Source organism: Coregonus clupeaformis, unplaced genomic scaffold (assembly GCF_020615455.1).
Source record: "Coregonus clupeaformis isolate EN_2021a unplaced genomic scaffold, ASM2061545v1 scaf1314, whole genome shotgun sequence".
Classification (NCBI taxonomy): Eukaryota; Metazoa; Chordata; class Actinopteri; order Salmoniformes; family Salmonidae; genus Coregonus; species Coregonus clupeaformis.
Window position 1 is genome coordinate 35,001 of NW_025534768.1, and position 15,521 is coordinate 50,521.

Sequence of the window (15,521 nt, forward strand, 5' to 3'; positions counted from 1 at the left end):
GTAAGCAGCAGGAAGTGAGGTCAGCATATAAACACCAGCTCCAGGAGGAAGGGGGGCTGCCAACACAGCGAGCCACGTTACCTAGCAACAGGACACCAACCTTGGGGAGATATCACAGCCTTGCTGCATAAAGGCTCCTAGAGAGAACCACAGAGAGTTAAAGATCCCAAACTCATTAGAGGACTCGCTGGTGGGCAACTGGCCATCCTCGTACTCCTCCATGTGCCATTCATACGGGCTGAACCGGCTCACCAGGAACAGCACCACGCTCACACCGATATAGGCAAACACTATACACATCCAGATCTCATAGGCCAGCGGGTCCAGGAAGGAGAACACCCCGGGTTTAGACTTCTGGGGCTTCTTGATCATGATGGAGATGCCCAGAGACATGAAGGGCTTGGAGAAGTCGATCACCTCCTCTCGGACCAGGGTGATAGTGAGAGGGGCTACGGCTATGTCTGCTTTCTACAGGGGAGGCAGAGAGTTACACTTAGTTCTTGTGTCCTCAGGTACTAGTCTCACAATAACAACAGAGATCAGGGGTTAGAGATCAGGGTTCTTACCCCGTACACCAGCTCTCCAACCATCCCGTTCCAGATCTTGGTTTCAGCGTCTCGAGCTCCGTACTTTCCATCTCCCACAATCCTTAGCTGGTAGCGTATCCCACAGTGCTTAGCGATCTCTGCTGCCAGGTCGACGCAATAGCCTTCATAACGGTCGTTGTCTAGGAACAACTCAGCATTCTTCTTTAGCATCACATATGGGGCTTCCTGCAACACACCACCCACGTTGTTACCAGGATGGCTTTAAAGATGACCACCCACCACCCACGTTGTTACCAGGATGGCTTTAAAGATGACCACCCACCACCCTCACCACCCACATTATTACCAGGATGGCTTTAAAGATGACCACCCACCACCCTCACCACCCACATTATTACCAGGATGGCTTTAAAGATGACCACCCACCACCCACCACCACCCACGTTGTTACCAGGATGGCATTAAAGATGACCACCCACTACCACCCACGTTGTTACCAGGATGGCTTTAAAGATGACCACCCACCACCCACCACCCCCCCACGTTGTTACCAGGATGGCTTTAAAGATGACCACCCACCACCCTACCACCCACATTATTACCAGGATGGCTTTAAAGATGACCACCCACCACCCACCACCACCCACGTTGTTACCAGGATGGCATTAAAGATGACCACCCACTACCACCCACGTTGTTACCAGGATGGCTTTAAAGATGACCACCCACCACCCACCACCCCCCACGTTGTTACCAGGATGGCTTTAAAGATGACCACCCCTCACCACCCACGTTATTACCAGGATGGCTTTAAAGATGACCACCCACTACCACCCACGCTGTTACCAGGATGGCTTTAAAGATGACCACCCACCACCCTCACCACCCACATTATTACCAGGATGACTTTAAAGATGACCACCCACCACCCACCACCCCCCACGTTGTTACCAGGATGGCTTTAAATATGACCATTCACCACCCACCACCACCCACGTTGTTACCAGGATGGCTTTAAAGATGACCACCCACCACCCTCACCACCCACATTATTACCAGGATGGCATTAAATATGACCACCCACCACCCACCACCACCCACGTTGTTACCAGGATGGCTTTAAAGATGACCACCCACCACCCACCACCACCCACGTTGTTACCAGGATGGCTTTAAAGATGACCACCCACCACCCTCACCACCCACATTATTACCAGGATGGCTTTAAAGATGACCACCCACCACCCATCACCACCCACGTTGTTACCAGGATAGTTGTGACGATAACAGTCTTGTTCTCCATCCCATTAGTGTCATTGGGGAAGATGTCTAGTTTAGTCACCACCATCTTGTCCACTTCATTCCAGTAGCCAATCTGAAAACACGCACACACACACACACACACACACACACACACACACACACACACACACACACACACACACACACACACACACACAAACACACACACACACAATTAAACCTGTAGCGTCATTCCAATCAACTAATCACCAATAGCATGTGCAGCTGAATCAGGTGTGTTAGTGTTGGGATGGAGTTCTGCTAGGAGTGAAGGATGAATCAGGTGTGTTAGTGCTGGGATGGAGTTCTGCTAGGAGTGAAGGATGAATCAGGTGTGTTAGTGCTGGGATGGAGTTCTGCTAGGAGTGAAGGATGAATCAGGTGTGTTAGTGGTGGGTGGAGTTCTGCTAGGAGTGAAGGATGAATCAGGTGTGTTAGTGCTGGGATGGAGTTCTGCTAGGAGTGAAGGATGAATCAGGTGTGTTAGTGCTGGGATGGAGTTCTGCTAGGAGTGAAGGATGAATCAGGTGTGTTAGTGGTGGGTGGAGTTCTGCTAGGAGTGAAGGATGAATCAGGTGTGTTAGTGCTGGGATGGAGTTCTGCTAGGATTGAAGGATGAATCAGGTGTGTTAGTGCTGGGATGGAGTTCTGCTAGGAGTGAAAGATGAATCAGGTGTGTTAGTGCTGGGATGGAGTTCTGCTAGGAGTGAAGGATGAATCAGGTGTGTTAGTGGTGGGATGGAGTTCTGCTAGGAGTGAAGGATGAATCAGGTGTGTTAGGGCTGGGATGGAGTTCTGCTAGGAGTGAAGGATGAATCAGGTGTGTTAGTGCTGGGTGGAGTTCTGCTAGGAGTGAAGGATGAATCAGGTGTGTTAGTGGTGGGTGGAGTTCTGCTAGGAGTGAAGGATGAATCAGGTGTGTTAGTGCTGGGATGGAGTTCTGCTAGGAGTGAAGGATGAATCAGGTGTGTTAGTGTTGGGGTGGAGTTCTGCTAGGAGTGAAGGATGAATCAGGTGTGTTAGTGGTGGGATGGAGTTCTGCTAGGAGTGAAGGATGAATCAGGTGTGTTAGTGCTGGGATGGAGTTCTGCTAGGAGTGAAGGATGAATCAGGTGTGTTAGTGCTGGGATGGAGTTCTGCTAGGAGTGAAGGATGAATCAGGTGTGTTAGTGTTGGGGTGGAGTTCTGCTAGGAGTGAAGGATGAATCAGGTGTGTTAGTGCTGGGATGGAGTTCTGCTAGGAGTGAAGGATGAATCAGGTGTGTTAGTGTTGGGGTGGAGTTCTGCTAGGAGTGAAGGATGAATCAGGTGTGTTAGGGTTGGGGTGGAGTTCTGCTAGGAGTGAAGGATGAATCAGGTGTGTTAGTGGTGGGTGGAGTTCTGCTAGGAGTGAAGGATGAATCAGGTGTGTTAGTGTTGGGGTGGAGTTCTGCTAGGATTGAAGGATGAATCAGGTGTGTTAGTGTTGGGATGGAGTTCTGCTAGGATTGAAGGATGAATCAGGTGTGTTAGTGCTGGGATGGAGTTCTGCTAGGAGTGAAGGATGAATCAGGTGTGTTAGTGTTGGGGTGGAGTTCTGCTAGGAGTGAAGGATGAATCAGGTGTGTTAGTGCTGGGATGGAGTTCTGCTAGGAGTGAAGGATGAATCAGGTGTGTTAGTGGTGGGTGGAGTTCTGCTAGGAGTGAAGGATGAATCAGGTGTGTTAGTGCTGGGATGGAGTTCTGCTAGGAGTGAAGGATGAATCAGGTGTGTTAGTGGTGGGTGGAGTTCTGCTAGGAGTGAAGGATGAATCAGGTGTGTTAGTGCTGGGATGGAGTTCTGCTAGGAGTGAAGGATGAATCAGGTGTGTTAGTGCTGGGATGGAGTTCTGCTAGGAGTGAAGGATGAATCAGGTGTGTTAGTGGTGGGTGGAGTTCTGCTAGGAGTGAAGGATGAATCAGGTGTGTTAGTGCTGGGATGGAGTTCTGCTAGGAGTGAAGGATGAATCAGGTGTGTTAGTGGTGGGATGGAGTTCTGCTAGGAGTGAAGGATGAATCAGGTGTGTTAGTGCTGGGATGGAGTTCTGCTAGGAGTGAAGGATGAATCAGGTGTGTTAGTGGTGGGATGGAGTTCTGCTAGGAGTGAAGGATGAATCAGGTGTGTTAGTGGTGGGATGGAGTTCTGCTAGGAGTGAAGGATGAATCAGGTGTGTTAGTGCTGGGATGGAGTTCTGCTAGGAGTGAAGGATGAATCAGGTGTGTTAGTGTTGGGATGGAGTTCTGCTAGGAGTGAAGGATGAATCAGGTGTGTTAGTGTTGGGATGGAGTTCTGCTAGGAGTGAAGGATGAATCAGGTGTGTTAGTGCTGGGATGGAGTTCTGCTAGGAGTGAAGGATGAATCAGGTGTGTTAGTGGTGGGTGGAGTTCTGCTAGGAGTGAAGGATGAATCAGGTGTGTTAGTGCTGGGATGGACTTCTGCTAGGAGTGAAGGATGAATCAGGTGTGTTAGTGCTGGGGTGGAGTTCTGCTAGGAGTGAAGGATGAATCAGGTGTGTTAGTGCTGGGGTGGAGTTCTGCTAGGAGTGAAGGATGAATCAGGTGTGTTAGTGCTGGGATGGAGTTCTGCTAGGAGTGAAGGATGAATCAGGTGTGTTAGTGCTGGGATGGAGTTCTGCTAGGAGTGAAGGATGAATCAGGTGTGTTAGTGGTGGGTGGAGTTCTGCTAGGAGTGAAGGATGAATCAGGTGTGTTAGTGCTGGGATGGAGTTCTGCTAGGAGTGAAGGATGAATCAGGTGTGTTAGTGCTGGGATGGAGTTCTGCTAGGAGTGAAGGATGAATCAGGTGTGTTAGTGGTGGGATGGAGTTCTGCTAGGAGTGAAGGATGAATCAGGTGTGTTAGTGCTGGGATGGAGTTCTGCTAGGAGTGAAGGATGAATCAGGTGTGTTAGTGCTGGGATGGAGTTCTGCTAGGAGTGAAGGATGAATCAGGTGTGTTAGTGCTGGGATGGAGTTCTGCTAGGAGTGAAGGATGAATCAGGTGTGTTAGTGGTGGGATGGAGTTCTGCTAGGAGTGAAGGATGAATCAGGTGTGTTAGTGCTGGGATGGAGTTCTGCTAGGAGTGAAGGATGAATCAGGTGTGTTAGTGCTGGGGTGGAGTTCTGCTAGGAGTGAAGGATGAATCAGGTGTGTTAGTGGTGGGATGGAGTTCTGCTAGGAGTGAAGGATGAATCAGGTGTGTTAGTGCTGGGATGGAGTTCTGCTAGGAGTGAAGGATGAATCAGGTGTGTTAGTGTTGGGGTGGAGTTCTGCTAGGAGTGAAGGATGAATCAGGTGTGTTAGTGCTGGGGTGGAGTTCTGCTAGGAGTGAAGGATGAATCAGGTGTGTTAGTGCTGGGATGGAGTTCTGCTAGGAGTGAAGGATGAATCAGGTGTGTTAGTGCTGGGATGGAGTTCTGCTAGGAGTGAAGGATGAATCAGGTGTGTTAGTGTTGGGATGGAGTTCTGCTAGGAGTGAAGGATGAATCAGGTGTGTTAGTGCTGGGATGGAGTTCTGCTAGGAGTGAAGGATGAATCAGGTGTGTTAGTGCTGGGGTGGAGTTCTGCTAGGAGTGAAGGATGAATCAGGTGTGTTAGTGCTGGGGTGGAGTTCTGCTAGGAGTGAAGGATGAATCAGGTGTGTTAGTGCTGGGATGGAGTTCTGCTAGGAGTGAAGGATGAATCAGGTGTGTTAGTGCTGGGATGGAGTTCTGCTAGGAGTGAAGGATGAATCAGGTGTGTTAGTGCTGGGGTGGAGTTCTGCTAGGAGTGAAGGATGAATCAGGTGTGTTAGTGCTGGGATGGAGTTCTGCTAGGAGTGAAGGATGAATCAGGTGTGTTAGTGTTGGGGTGGAGTTCTGCTAGGAGTGAAGGATGAATCAGGTGTGTTAGTGCTGGGATGGAGTTCTGCTAGGAGTGAAGGATGAATCAGGTGTGTTAGTGTTGGGGTGGAGTTCTGCTAGGAGTGAAGGATGAATCAGGTGTGTTAGTGTTGGGGTGGAGTTCTGCTAGGAGTGAAGGATGAATCAGGTGTGTTAGTGTTGGGATGGAGTTCTGCTAGGATTGAAGGATGAATCAGGTGTGTTAGTGCTGGGATGGAGTTCTGCTAGGAGTGAAGGATGAATCAGGTGTGTTAGTGTTGGGGTGGAGTTCTGCTAGGAGTGAAGGATGAATCAGGTGTGTTAGTGCTGGGATGGAGTTCTGCTAGGAGTGAAGGATGAATCAGGTGTGTTAGTGGTGGGGTGGAGTTCTGCTAGGAGTGAAGGATGAATCAGGTGTGTTAGTGCTGGGATGGAGTTCTGCTAGGAGTGAAGGATGAATCAGGTGTGTTAGTGCTGGGATGGAGTTCTGCTAGGATTGAAGGATGAATCAGGTGTGTTAGTGGTGGGATGGAGTTCTGCTAGGAGTGAAGGATGAATCAGGTGTGTTAGTGGTGGGTGGAGTTCTGCTAGGAGTGAAGGATGAATCAGGTGTGTTAGTGGTGGGATGGAGTTCTGCTAGGAGTGAAGGATGAATCAGGTGTGTTAGTGGTGGGTGGAGTTCTGCTAGGAGTGAAGGATGAATCAGGTGTGTTAGTGCTGGGATGGAGTTCTGCTAGGAGTGAAGGATGAATCAGGTGTGTTAGTGTTGGGATGGAGTTCTGCTAGGATTGAAGGATGAATCAGGTGTGTTAGTGGTGGGTGGAGTTCTGCTAGGAGTGAAGGATGAATCAGGTGTGTTAGTGCTGGGATGGAGTTCTGCTAGGAGTGAAGGATGAATCAGGTGTGTTAGTGCTGGGATGGAGTTCTGCTAGGAGTGAAGGATGAATCAGGTGTGTTAGTGGTGGGGTGGAGTTCTGCTAGGAGTGAAGGATGAATCAGGTGTGTTAGTGCTGGGATGGAGTTCTGCTAGGAGTGAAGGATGAATCAGGTGTGTTAGTGCTGGGATGGAGTTCTGCTAGGAGTGAAGGATGAATCAGGTGTGTTAGTGGTGGGTGGAGTTCTGCTAGGAGTGAAGGATGAATCAGGTGTGTTAGTGGTGGGTGGAGTTCTGCTAGGAGTGAAGGATGAATCAGGTGTGTTAGTGCTGGGATGGAGTTCTGCTAGGAGTGAAGGATGAATCAGGTGTGTTAGTGTTGGGGTGGAGTTCTGCTAGGAGTGAAGGATGAATCAGGTGTGTTAGTGGTGGGTGGAGTTCTGCTAGGAGTGAAGGATGAATCAGGTGTGTTAGTGGTGGGATGGAGTTCTGCTAGGAGTGAAGGATGAATCAGGTGTGTTAGTGGTGGGTGGAGTTCTGCTAGGAGTGAAGGATGAATCAGGTGTGTTAGTGGTGGGATGGAGTTCTGCTAGGAGTGAAGGATGAATCAGGTGTGTTAGTGGTGGATGGAGTTCTGCTAGGAGTGAAGGATGAATCAGGTGTGTTAGTACTGGGATGGAGTTCTGCTAGGAGTGAAGGATGAATCAGGTGTGTTAGTGCTGGGATGGAGTTCTGCTAGGAGTGAAGGATGAATCAGGTGTGTTAGTGGTGGGTGGAGTTCTGCTAGGAGTGAAGGATGAATCAGGTGTGTTAGTGCTGGGATGGAGTTCTGCTAGGAGTGAAGGATGAATCAGGTGTGTTAGTGCTGGGATGGAGTTCTGCTAGGAGTGAAGGATGAATCATTCTCTGGTATGAGTGCATCAAAAATAATTCAAAAGTAATTCTCTGGATAAAAATAAACATCAGTGTTTGTTTTTAACTAAGCTAGAGCTGTTTTTACAGCCATGTTTCCATCGCCTACACTTGATGCTAGCTAGTTAAGCTAGGCTAACGTTTGCAAAGCTAGCTAGCGAGGTAGCTAAATATTATGACTAAACGAAACCTTGCTGCCAAAGAGCTTGCTTGCTAAGACGTACAGTATCAGTCAAAAGTTTGGACACACCTACTCATTCAAGGGTTTTTCTTTATTTTTACTATTTTCTACATTGTAGAATAATAGTGAAGACATCAAAACTATGAAATAACACATATGGAATCATGTAGTAACCAAAAAAGAGTTAAACAAATCAAAATATATTTAATATTTTATATTCTTCAAAGTAGCCACCCTTTGCCTTGATGACAGCTTTGCACACTCTTGACATTCTCTCAACCAGCTTCACCTGGAATGCTTTTCCAACAGTCTTGAAGGAGTTCCCACATATGCTCAGCACTTGTTGGCTGCTTTTCCTTCACTCTGCGGTCCAACTCATCCCAGACCATCTCAATTTGGTTGAGGTCGAGGGATTGTGGAGGCCAGATCATCTGATGCAGCACTCCATCACTCTCCTTCTTGGTCAAATAGCCCTTACACAGCCTGGAGGTGTGTTGGGTCATTGTCCTGTTGAAAAACAAATGATAGTCCCACTAAGCCCAAACCAGATGGGATGGCGTATCGCTGCAGAATGCTGTGGTAGCCATGCTGGTTGTGTGCCTTGAATTATAAATAAATCACTGACGGTGTCACCAGCAAAGCACCATCACACCTCCTTTCCACCGGTCTAATGTCCATTGCTCGTGTTTCTTGGCCCAAGCAAGTCTCTTCTTATTATTGGTGTCCTTTAGTAGTGGTTTCTTGCAGCAATTCGACCTTGAAGGCCTGATTCACACAGTCTCCTCTGAACAGTTCCCCCTTCTGATAACCAGGTGGCGAATCGCATCTCTGCATGTCTGGCAGACATATCAGTATGGATGACGGATCACCACCTCAAGCTGAACCCTGGCAAGACGGAGCTGCTCTTCCTCCCGGGGAAGGACTGCCCGTTCCATGATCTCGCCATCACGGTTGACAACTCCGTTGTGTCCTCCTCCCAGAGTGCGAAGAGCCTTGGCGTGACCCTGGACAACACCCTGTCGTTCTCCGCTAACATCAAGGCGGTGACCCGCTACTGCAGGTTCATGCTCTACAACATTCGGAGAGTACGACCCTGCCTTACACAGGAAGCGGCACAGGTCCTAATCCAGGCACTTGTCATCTCCCGTCTGGATTACTGCAACTCGCTGTTGGCTGGCCTCCCTGCCTGTGCCATTAAACCCCTACAACTCATCCAGAATGCCGCAGCCCGCCTGGTGTTCAACCTTCCCAAGTTCGCTCACGTCACCCCCCTCCTCCGCACACTCCACTGGCTTCCAGTTGAAGCTCGCATCTGCTACAAGACCAATGGTGCTTGCCTATGGAGCAGTGAGGGGAACGGCACCTCTGTACCTTCGGGCTCTGATCAGTCCCTACACCCAAACGAGGGCATTGCGTTCATCCACCTCTGGCCTGCTGGCTCCCCTTCCTCTGCGGAAGCATAGTTCCCGCTCAGCCCAGTCAAAACTGTTCGCTGCTCTGGCACCCCAATGGTGGAACAAGCTCCCTCACGACGCCAGGACAGCGGAGTCACTCACCACCTTCCGGAGACATTTGAAACCCCACCTCTTTAAGGAATACCTGGGATAGGATAAAGTAATCCTTCTACCCCCTAATTGCTCCTGTAAGTCGCTCTGGATAAGAGCGTCTGCTAAATGACTAAAATGTAAATGTAAATGTAAAACAGTTGATGTTGAGATGTCTGTTACTTGAACTCTGTGAAGCATTTATTTGTGTTGCAATTTCTGAGGCTGGTAACACTAATGAACGTATCCTCTGCAGCAGAGGTAACTCTGGGTCTTCCATTCCTGTGGCGGTCCTCATGAGAGCCAGTTTCATCATAGCGCTTGATGGTTTTTGCGACTGCACTTGAAGAAACGTTCAAAGTTCTTGACATTTTCCGGATTGACTGACCTTCATGTCTCAAAGTAATGATGGACTGTCGTTTCTCTTTGCTTATTTGAGCTGTTATTGCCATAATATGGACTTGGTCTTTTACCAAATAGGGCTATCTTCTGTATACCACCCCTACCTTGTCACAACACAACTGATTGGCTCAAACGCATTAAGAAGGAAAGAAATTCCACAAATTAACTTTTAACATGGCACACCTGTTAATTGAAATACATTCCAGGTGACTACCTCATGAAGCTGGTTGAGAGAATGCCAAGAGTGTGCAAAGCTGTCATCAAGGCAAAGGGTGGCTACTTTGAAGAATCTCAAATATAAAATATATTTTGATTTGTTTGACACTTTGTTGGTTACTACATGATTCCATATGTGTTATTTCATAGTTTTGATGTCTTCACTATTATTCTACAGTGTAGAAAATAGTAAAAATAAAGAACAACCCTGGAATGGGTAGGTGTGTGCACACATTTTTAACTGTAACTGTATGTTGTTTCAAAACAGTAAACATAATGCTTCATAGCTATAATATAGCTAACGTTAGCTAGCTAATGAGAAGCTGATCTCTGCTGGATGCTTCCACGTTTAGCTCTTCTAGGTTTGTTGCTCTTAGCACATGGACAAGTAGTATCCTACTGCACTAGTCAGACATGACAGGAATTACCAACATAGTTGGATCCTTCATATGTGTTTGCACTACACAATCAAAGTTTGACAACATTCAGCCCTCTAATACTAGCTAGCTAACGTTAGCTCGCAAATCAGAGTTGAAACACGCTTGCTAGCTAACATAAATTAGCAGGGATTGAAAGCTAGCTAGCTACATCCTATCAAACCTGTCCTCTGGTGTGTTTGGTCAGCCTGCTAGCTAATAGCCAATCCCAAGGCAAGCAAGGTTAGGAATCTAGCTAGCTGTGCGATGACGCTAACCGTTTTGCTAGCTAGCAAGCTAAACATTTGGCTAGCTGTGGCCATGGCAAGCAAGGTTGGAAATTAAGCTAGCTAACTATCTTGTTATGCTAGCGATGAAGCTAAACGTTTAGCTAGCTAGCATGGGGAGTATGGGGTAACGTTAGTTACAGCGTGGTGAGGGTAAATTCTTTCTTCAACATCTTGCTAGCTGCTAGTTGTAGCCAAATGACTTTCTACAATTTCTAGCTAGTTAGCAACATTACCGAAGAATTGTCTAACTAGCAACATGACATCATTTCTATTGTGGAGGCAGTGGGAACATAATTCAAGCTAGCCCAACTCGGGTTGACTTCAAAGAGGATTTAGATACAGCAGTTTTTTCTCTCGAATTCGAACAAAGAGGTACGCTACAACAGGACTTGTCTACTGAGAAATGCCGGATATAGGATTTTCCCAAAAACGGATGTCCCAACCCGGAAATGAGAGAAAGGCCAATTGGTGTGCTGATGTGACTCTGTAAGGGCTACGATTGGCTGATTGTAAGGAAGTGACTAGGCTGGTGAATACTGATTGGCTCATTGTAAGGAAGTGAGTGTGCTGGTGAATGCTGATTAGCTGATCGTAAGGAAGTGACTGGGATGGTGAATGCTGATTGGCTGATCGTAAGGAAGTGACTGGGCTGGTGAATGCTGATTGGCTGTACCTTAACTGGTCCAGTGTTCTTCAGTTCCATCACGTTGACGGAGTAGTTGACTCTTTTACCATACTGGTCAAACTGGATATTACCCGTCAGCCCATCCACACGCACCTACACACACACACACACACACACACACACACACACACACACACACACACACACACACACACACACACACACACACACACACACACACACAGAGAGACACACAGACACACCACAAATAACCAGTATTTTATCCCATCCACATAAAACTACACAACAGACAAGATCATTGAAGACTCTAAAACAAGCTAACAGCTGTTTCTATGGTAACCTGTTTGAGAGCGCGTTCTATCTCCACCCCCTGAGACCAGGGCACTGCTGGATTGGCCAGACAGTCCCCGTTATTGCCACGACGACTGAAGTCGATCCGCTGCTTGGTGAGCGTCCGGAACGCTTCAGTCATAACCTGGACCGCATCATAGGTCAGAGCTGATGTGTACTGGAGAGAGAGATGAAGAGAGATTGAGAGAGCGAGAGAGAGAGAGAGAGAGAGAGAGAGAGAGAGAGAGAGAGAGAGAGAGAGAGAGAGAGAGAGAGAGAGAGAGAGAGAGAGAGAGAGAGAGAGAGAGAGAGAGAGAGAGAGAGAGAGAGAGAGAGAGAGGGAGAGAGAGAGAGAGAGAGAGAGAGAGAGAGAGAGAGAGAGAGAGAGAGAGAGAGAGAGCAGAGAGAGAGAGAGAGAGAGAGAGAGAGAGAGAGAGAGAGAGAGAGAGAGAGAGAGAGAGAGAGAGAGAGAGAGAGAGAGAGAGAGAGAGAGAGAGAGAGAGAGAGAGAGAGAGAGAGAGAGAGAGAGAGAGAGAGAGAGAGAGAGAGAGAGAGAGAGAGAGAGAGAGAGAGAGAGAGAGAGAGAGAGAGAGAGAGAGAGAGAGAGAGAGAGAGAGAGAGAGAGAGAGAGAGAGAGAGAGAGAGAGAGAGAGAGAGAGAGAGAGAGAGAGAGAGAGAGAGAGAGAGAGAGAGAGAGAGAGAGAGAAATGGTTAGAGGTTAGGGGCTCCAGGGTACTCCTTCCTGTACTGTCCTGTATATTGATATTGATTACTGCATTGTTGGGAAAATAGCTTTCAAGAAAGGCTTTTCACAGTACACATGACAATAAAACCTGAAACCAGAGGGGTAGGGGTCAAGGGTTAGGGTTAGAGGTTAGAGGTCGTTCCCTGATCCTGCTGTCAGCTCCAGGGTTAGGGGTTGGGGTTAGGGTAGGGGTCAAGGGTTAGGGTTAGAGGTTAGAGGTCGTACCCTGATCCTGCTGTCAGCTCCAGGGTTAGGGGTTGGGGTTAGGGTAGGGGTCAAGGGTTAGGGTTAGAGGTTAGAGGTCGTACCCTGATCCTGCTGTCAGCTCCAGGGTTAGGGTAGGGGTCAAGGGTTAGGGTTAGAGGTTAGAGGTCGTACCCTGATCCTGCTGTCAGCTCCAGGGTTAGGGGTTGGGGTTAGGGTAGGGGTCAAGGATTAGGGTTAGAGGTTAGAGGTCGTACCCTGATCCTGCTGTCAGCACCAGGGTTAGGGGTTGGGGTTAGGGTAGGGGTCAAGGGTTAGGGTTAGAGGTTAGAGGTCGTACCCTGATCCTGCTGTCAGCTCCAGGGTTAGGGGTTGGGGTTAGGGTAGGGGTCAAGGGTTAGGGTTAGAGGTTAGAGGTCGTACCCTGATCCTGCTGTCAGCTTTACGGTTAGGGGTTGGGGTTAGGGGTCAAGGGTTAGGGTTAGAGGTTAGAGGTCGTACCCTGATCCTGCTGTCAGCTCCAGGGTTAGGGGTTGGGGTTAGGGTAGGGGTCAAGGGTTAGGGTTAGAGGTTAGAGGTCGTACCCTGATCCTGCTGTCAGCTTTACGGTTAGGGGTTGGGGTTAGGGGTCAAGGGTTAGGGTTAGAGGTTAGAGGTTAGAGGTCGTACCCTGATCCTGCTGTCAGCTCCAGGGTTAGGGTAGGGGTCAAGGGTTAGGGTAGGTAGAGGTCGTACCCTGATCCTGCTGTCAGCTTTACGGTTAGGGTAGGGGTCAAGGGTTAGGGTTAGAGGTTAGAGGTCGTACCCTGATCCTGCTGTCAGCTCCAGGGTACTCTTTCTCCTCCAGTGCTTCCCATCTCTGGTCGAACTTGGAGACGAGTGGCTCCTCGAAGTCAACAATCTGGAACCCCGACACGTTGGCTCCCCCATACTGGATCTTAGACAGGTCACCATCAATGAAGCCCTGGACACACACACACTGAGTTAGTACCAGGCTGTGTGTGATGTCAGTACCAGTTATGTAGTAATAGGAGAGGTAGCAGGTATCATACCAGGTTAGCGATGATGTAATGATATCCTTTAACATGTCGGCCAATGGTGATGACCTGCCGGAACACAAAAAACAATATCTTATAAAACAATATCTTATAAAACAATATCTTATAAAACAATATCTTATAAAACAACAATGTAAAACAATATCATATAAGGAAGGGATTAACACCGACGTTCTGTACATTACCTTGGAAATGATAGACGACGCAACGAGGAGTTCATTTTTTCAAGGTAATGTACAGAACTTCTGTGTTTATCCTGCTTATACAACAGTTGCCAAAGGATACAACACTAAAGCATACATTTACCAGTAGAAATAAACATTTTTCATTGATATTTAAATTTGTATAAGTTAATTCCTACTTTCTCATCTTTTGGTTGCTAGAGATGCAACCGAGTCGTTCGTTCCATTAGTTTGATATTTATGGACACGACCCAGTCGTTCGTTCCATTAGTTTGATATTTATGGACGTGACCCAGTCGTTGGTTCCATTAGTTTGATATTTATGGACGTGACCCAGTCGTTCGTTCCATTAGTTTGATATTTATGGATGCGACCCAGTTGTTCGTTCCATTAGTTGATATTTATGGACGTGACCCAGTTGTTCGTTCCATTAGTTTGATATTTATGGACGTGACCCAGTCGTTCGTTCCATTAGTTTGATATTTATGGACGTGACCCAGTCGTTCGTTCCATTAGTTTGATATTTATGGACGTGACCCAGTCGTTCGTTCCATTAGTTTGATATTTATGGACGTGACCCAGTCGTTCGTTCCATTAGTTTGATATTTATGGACGCGACCCAGTCGTTCGTTCCATTAGTTTGATATTTATGGACGTGACCCAGTTGTTCGTTCCATTAGTTTGATATTTATGGACGTGACCCAGTTGTTCGTTCCATTAGTTTGATATTTATGGACGTGACCCAGTCGTTCGTTCCATTAGTTTGATATTTATGGACGCGACCCAGTTGTTCGTTCCATTAGTTTGATATTTATGGACGTGACCCAGTCGTTCGTTCCATTAGTTTGATATTTATGGACGTGACCCAGTCGTTCGTTCCATTAGTTTGATATTTATGGACGTGACCCAGTCGTTCGTTCCATTAGTTTGATATTTATGGATGCGACCGAGTTGTTCGTTCCATTAGTTTGATATTTATGGACGTGACCCAGTCGTTCGTTCCATTAGTTTGATATTTATGGACGTGACCCAGTCGTTCGTTCCATTAGTTTGATATTTATGGACACGACCCAGTCGTTCGTTCCATTAGTTTGATATTTATGGACGCGACCCAGTCGTTCGTTCCATTAGTTCGATATTTATGGACGTGACCCAGTTGTTCGTTACATTAGTTTGATATTTATGGGCACAACCCAGTCGTTCGTTCCATTAGTTTGATATTTATGGACGTGACCCAGTTGTTCGTTCCATTAGTTTGATATTTATGGACGTGACCCAGTCGTTCGTTCCATTAGTTCGATATTTATGGACGTGACCCAGTTGTTCGTTACATTAGTTTGATATTTATGGGCGCGACCCAGTCGTTCGTTCCATTAGTTTGATATTTATGGACGTGACCCAGTCGTTCGTTCCATTAGTTTGATATTTATGGACGCGACCCAGTCGTTCGTTCCATTAGTTTGATATTTATGGACGTGACCCAGTCGTTCGTTCCATTAGTTTGATATTTTTGTACACAACCCAGTCGTTCGTTCCATTAGTTTGATATTTATGGACGTGACCCAGTCGTTCGTTCCATTAGTTTGATATTTATGGACGCGACCCAGTCGTTCGTTCCATTAGTTTGATATTTATGGACGTGACCCAGTCGTTCGTTCCATTAGTTTGATATTTATGGACGCGACCCAGTCGTTCGTTCCATTAGTTTGATATTTATGGACGCGACCCAGTCGTTCGTTCCATTAGTTTGATATTTATGGACGTGACCCAGTCGTTCGTTCCATTAGTTTGATA

The 15,521-nt window shown here is 47.4% G+C and overlaps 1 protein-coding gene across 7 annotated transcripts in view; it reads right to left on the reverse strand.

The window, feature by feature from the left end:
- The window catches only part of LOC121561257 (glutamate receptor 2), a 103,220-nt gene that overhangs the window by 5,854 nt on the left and 81,845 nt on the right, over window positions 1–15,521 (reverse strand). For all 7 annotated transcript variants that reach the window (XR_006659456.1, XR_006659455.1, XR_006659454.1 and 4 more), the window contains exons 5-11: window positions 13,540–13,593; window positions 13,293–13,451; window positions 11,549–11,716; window positions 11,236–11,340; window positions 1,816–1,923; window positions 567–773; window positions 101–468 (exon numbers count right to left, since the gene is read on the reverse strand). Coding sequence is in view for 2 of the 7 variants with exons in the window: in XM_045218010.1 (XP_045073945.1) it covers window positions 101–468; window positions 567–773; window positions 1,816–1,923; window positions 11,236–11,340; window positions 11,549–11,716; window positions 13,293–13,451; window positions 13,540–13,593 (1,169 nt within the window). In the remaining 5 variants the exon portion in view is untranslated. The remainder of the gene's footprint in view (window positions 1–100; window positions 469–566; window positions 774–1,815; window positions 1,924–11,235; window positions 11,341–11,548; window positions 11,717–13,292; window positions 13,452–13,539; window positions 13,594–15,521) is intronic.